Below are 5,493 nucleotides of genomic sequence, written 5' to 3'. Positions count from 1 at the left end.
TATATTATTACCTATGAAGCACGGACACTTTGTTCAGTTGCCGTGTCCGCGTGTCGGACACATTTCGGACACGACACTCACCGACACTCGTCCGACACGCGTGTCTGCTGTGTCCAACCGTGTCTTAATTAAAAGTAAAAAATTCTTCTCCGGACATGCTTGGACACACCTAAATACCATTACGTGTCAGCGTGTCCAGTCTTATTCTTAACATATATTGTTAAAATAAATTTAGATATAGTATATATTATTATTTATTAAAATAAAAATATTTTAAATACTTGAAATAAGACATTAAAAATAATAAAAAATTAATTTATATTTTAATATCAATAAAATATCAAAATATCATTACAATTTATCTAAAAAATACGTTATATTTTATATATATGCGTGTCCCTGTGTCTTATAAGATTTTAAAATCCGCGTGTCGACGTGTCCCGGGTCGTGTCGTGTCCCGTGTCCGTGTCAGTGTCCATGCATCATAGATTATTACTGTTTTTTCATTTTCATTTTCATTTTATTTTTATTTTTAATTTACTGCTTCCCAATCAATCTTTGTCGTTCCTACTTGTCTTCAAAGCCACAACAGCACACTCATTTTTCTTTTCTTTCTTTCTTTCTTTGTCTGAATCTCCCAACACTCAGAAAAAGTTCTCATGCTTCAAACTTGCAACATCCCATAACAACACACTCACACTTACCCAATAGTAAAGTTCCCACTTTTCTTTGTTTTCTTCTCAAAGGGTATTCAAAAAAACGTTAAAGTTTCTGTCTTTCTTGTTTCTTCAGTTTCAACAAGATGACACCCTCATTATCATCTCTCACGTTCTCCATTCTCACTTTCACACGTTTTCCTTCTTCTTTTGGATTTCATTGTCACCTTCCACGACAGCCATTGCCTCGTGTGGCTTGAAGGATGTTGATTTTGTTGTTTTTGGCTTTTGAAGGTTTTCTGGGGATCTTAGAAATCTTGGGTCCTTGAGAGTGTTTTCAGCTTTTGAGTTGTGTGTTTTTTTTTCAGAATCGCAATGCAATTAGGTGAGTTCAACTTATGGCTTTATAGTGTTTCTTTTTTTTTTTAATTTTCTTTTTTTAAAATTTTAAGCTTTTTTCTGTTTTTGGGTTCTTTCTGGTATATATATGCCTATTTTATCTTATGTGTTCCTACCCCCATTTTCTGTTTTAGGGGGAAATGTGGCAAAATTTGAGATTGACTAATTGATTTGTATGCTATTGCTAATTGTTAATACTCTGTTGGGGTTTAATTTAGTGGTTTTTCACTTTTTTTTTTGTGATTTACTAAAGGGAGATTATTTATGCTGAAATGATAACAATTTCAGCTGTTTATGGTTTCTACTATGTAGTGTATACCTCTTCTTGATTGGATTTGTGATGAAACAAGCTCAAACAATGTTTTCTGAGTGATTTGCTGATTGACATCATCAATTGTTCTTTCAATTTCCAAACTTAGCTAACTTGGTGTTCAAACTTCCATTCTTTGATTGTAGTTTATTCTTTGTGGTAATCATTGTTAATTTTTGGTGGCACATATCGATAATGATCGCGACACCAGTTAGGAGTTAGAGGCAATGCTGGTAGATGTTTTGATGGGAACATCTTATGTCCTCTGTTACATGAATGCTTCATTTGTCATGCATTATCTAGAATCACTTTGGGTGTGATTTTATGAACTTGCAATTTGGATTTTGGTCCTTAAGTTTGTCCCTCTGTGGGTTAGAATTGTTAGGAGATGGAAGGGTGTGTCTTGGTGTGATGACCTTTCTAGAATTGTTATGTGATGAATATATGTTTTGAGTTTGAGATGTAGAGATGATAAGAAACCTGTATTTGAAGAGGTGATTGCAATTCCTACAGCTGAATTACATCAGATTTTGGGTAATAGAGTTTGGATACCAATGGCAAAGACCAGAAAAAATATGAACAAGAAGCTTTTAGATGCCAAGTACAAAATGTAGGCCAAATAGGGAAAACAGAACAATAGGAGAGAAAAGCACCTCGGCTGATGACCGATGAGTTTGGTCTGCTAAAACCTCAACAATTGTAATCTGGCTGTGAAATGCGAGGAGTCGCTGGACATAAGATTGAATAAATTGATTCATGTTATGTTCTCCTCAGTTAGGATCTAATCTATAGTTACACTTTGGAAGTATGAATTCCGGTTTCGGGTTTATAGGGCCATAGGCTCTCCCACCACAATGGCTACCTTGGTATCCTCACCTGTTTCCTTAACAGAAAAAGGAAAATATATTGAGGGTTATATTTGAAGGAAAATTGGAAAGATTACATATGGCCTTTGAATACTTTTGTTTCTTCAACTTCGGAGATATAATTTTTTTTATACAATTTACATATAAAGAAGTGTTAACTTTTTTAGGATGCTAAACTACTTATAATATCAGGAAATATTTGTTTTTACAGATTTATCTAATGCAGTAATCCTTAACCTTATTGATCACGCAACTCAGGTTTTCTGCAAAATGGATTGGACTCGTCTCCAGCGAAAAGTGTTGATGGAAGTTTCAGGAAGTCTAGCTCCGGTTTGTATCTTCTTTAAACTTTCTTCAGAACTGGAGTTTTTGTCCTATTTGTGTTCTCTGATAGAGTTTCTTATGAACTTGTTTTAATGTCTTCATGAAAATTGATCTATTGATATTTAAGGAGCTAACTAAGTGTTAGAAAAGCTTGGTAACAGTGCATATACTATCCAGAATTTCTTGTGTGATTCTAGCAACCTTCTGTAACATTTCTTATGTACTGTATGGATTGTTTTCGTTGGAATCTCTCTTCTTTTGAGGCTTTATTAACTTAGTCTTTCTTGAAATGAATCTAGAAGTAGCTTTACCATGTACAAGCATGTAGGTTTTGTCCCTTATTTGTCAAATATATAGTTGTTACTATTTCTTATGACACGGTTAGGTTTGTTATGTCGCAGTTATTTCTGCCAGCACCGTCTCTGGTGCGTCGGGATTGGCGAAGTTTGCTCCTATTTCCAGAAGAGTGTTAAAGGGGCTCAAGGACTATGGAAGAAAACTGGTTGACCTCGAGTTATTTACACAGTATCTTGAGGCGTGGATCTCGGAGAATCTAAATGGCGATTTGGCAGATGGGAGGCAAAGATTTAGTTCACCTTTCACAACTGATGAGTTGCACAAGCTTGATATAGCATTGGAGGGAGTTCCGTTTCAGCAGCTAGTCCGAATGCCGGTCTTCTCCGATGATTGTGATGACCTTCTAGAAGATCAGTATCTTGCAGCAGAAGATTTCCTTCATGCTGTTATCATCGGCCTCTGGCGCACATTTTGGCATAGAAGTGGACCCTTACCAATATGTGTGTCCTGCCCCTCTTATGTTGGTTCAAAGTTCTGTAGTGTCGAAAAGGCAATATCGAGGAGCAGGGCGAGGGAACTGCGCGGTTTAGCTTTGATGTCTAAAAGTGAGAATGAACTAAAGACTAAATGGGATCAAGTAGTAGAGTTTGCCTTATTCAAGCCAGAAACATTATTGGACAATGTTTTCAAAGTATCGGCTGGCACTATTTGTGAAGCTCTCCTTTATGGGTTCCATATTCTTGTTTCTCGGAGCTTGAGTAAGATTAGTTCAGTCAATAGTGACTCTGTCTTCCTTCTAATTCTAGATTCCAAGTGTGGAGCAGTGATGAAGTTCGGCGGTGACCTCGGCAAACTTGATTTGCTGAACTCCAGCAATCCATATCTATCTGTGGCTGAATGGTTCAAAACACATGCTGAAATTAGTCTCACCCGTGTGGAACCGATATGGAACCGATTGGGAAATGCAAACTGGGGGGATATAGGGACCCTGCAGGTGCTATTAGCAACATTCTACTCCATTGCTCAGTGGAATGGACCGCCACGAAAGTCAGTAGCTTCATTGATCTCCGATCATAGCCTCCGGCTTCAGAAACGCAGGGCAGAATGCTGCATTGTTGAAGCTGAAAATGCACTGGTTCCTTATCAAGGAGGAACTGAGATTGTTGAATATGACCCAGATGAGTTATCTTCTGAAAAGAGAGCATGGCGCCTAAAGCTCAAGCATAATGACATATTGATCTTGGATGATCCCCAGCAAGGACAGAAAAGTTTCCAAATTCACGAATCGCTCGTCGGAGGGAACTATTATCTGTATAGTGCAGTGTGTCTTGATCATCCCTCACAGTTATTGACTTTATATGTTGGTTCACATCCTTCTAGACTTGAACCTTCATGGGAGGATATGAGCCTCTGGTACCAAGTTCAACGCCAAACGAAAGTTCTAAACATCTTGCGAAACCAAGGAATCTTGAGCAAATATTTACCGGAAATCATTGCCTCCGGTAGGATTCTACATTCCGGTCCATGCACGAAAGAGAGCCCTGGAGGAAGGTGTGATCATCCTTGGTGTGGGGCTCCAATACTTGTGACATCTCCAGTTGGGGAGCTGCTTTCATCTGTAATTGCTAATGAGGGGTCATTTTCGGCCGAAGAAGCGATTCGCCTATGCCGGGACTGCCTAGCTGCTCTAAGAAGTGCAGCTATGGCTAATGTCCAGCATGGCGATATTTGCCCCGAGAACATAATACGTGTCATCGAAAGACAAGGGACTAGAAACCAAGTTATGTTTATTCCTGTTTCGTGGGGCCGTGCCGTCTTAGAAGATAGGGACAGCCCTGCCATAAACTTGCAATTCTCATCATCTCATGCACTTCAGCATGGGAAGCTGTGTCCTTCTTCAGATGCTGAAAGCATTGTCTACCTCCTTTATTTTATTTGTGGAGGAACCATGCAGCAACAAGATTCCATTGAATCTGCATTACAATGGAGGGAGAGAAGCTGGGAGAAGAGAGTGATCCAGCAATATCTCGGCGAGGTTTCGGCTCTATTGAAAGCTTTCGCCGACTATGTCGATAGCCTTTGCGGAACACCATACCCTGTAGACTATGATATATGGTTGAAAAGGTTGAATAAGGCTGTGGAAGGTTCAGCAGATAAGGGTAAAATGATTGAAGAAGTGGCCATAACTTTGAGATTAGAGGATGCTGCAGAGTCTTCAGGAGCTTCTGGCTCTTAATTTCTTGTTGGAGAGTTTTATTTATTTATTTTTCTTTTTTAAAGAAATTAATTGCTTAATTTTTGTAAAGTGCAATTGGGAAATCCAAATGCATTTTATATATGTATGACTTTTCAGGTTAAAATGGTTCATATCTTATTGTTTTGGTATCTTCTTTGGCAAGGTTAAAAGGGTGTTCACTGGTTTTTTTTTTATCTGCATAAAATGTAATAACAAAGTTCATGCATTTTTTCTTTTTTTTCTTTTTTTATATATAAAAAAATATGTTCTAGTTCATGACTAATTTTGTTATCATGATGGTGATTTTTGTGTTGCAAGATTAATGAAAGTTTAATTGGACAGATATATAGTAAGACCTTGTAATTGGAGCATGTTATTAGTACTTTGCAAAGTGGATGTGAACAA

The 5,493-nt window shown here is 37.8% G+C and overlaps 1 protein-coding gene across 2 annotated transcripts; it reads left to right on the top strand.

Annotated features, from left to right (window-relative positions):
* The first annotated feature begins 579 nt into the window (after window positions 1-579).
* On the top strand, window positions 580-5,237 carry LOC112771620 (uncharacterized). 2 transcript variants are annotated; one of them, XM_025816401.3, is made up of 3 exons: window positions 580-1,041; window positions 2,490-2,561; window positions 2,957-5,237. In XM_025816401.3, the coding sequence occupies exons 1-3, from the start codon at window positions 1,032-1,034 to the stop codon at window positions 5,086-5,088; spliced, it is 2,214 nt and encodes a 737-aa protein (XP_025672186.1). In that variant the 5' UTR covers window positions 580-1,031; the 3' UTR covers window positions 5,089-5,237. The 2 variants fall into 2 exon arrangements, with proteins under 2 accessions (XP_025672186.1, XP_029151032.1); XM_029295199.2 differs by having other exon boundaries at window positions 591-2,231.
* Window positions 5,238-5,493: the final 256 nt, after the last annotated feature.

Source organism: Arachis hypogaea, chromosome 18, assembly GCF_003086295.3.
Source record: "Arachis hypogaea cultivar Tifrunner chromosome 18, arahy.Tifrunner.gnm2.J5K5, whole genome shotgun sequence".
Lineage (NCBI taxonomy): Eukaryota > Viridiplantae > Streptophyta > Magnoliopsida > Fabales > Fabaceae > Arachis > Arachis hypogaea.
This window is presented reverse-complemented; position numbering and strand designations above follow the sequence as displayed.

Coding starts and splice junctions, on each gene's coding strand:
- LOC112771620 (XM_025816401.3), top strand. Junction 2,562..2,956: donor TTTCAGGAAGTCTAGCTCCG/GTTTGTATCTTC, acceptor GTTATGTCGCAG/TTATTTCTGCCAGCACCGTC.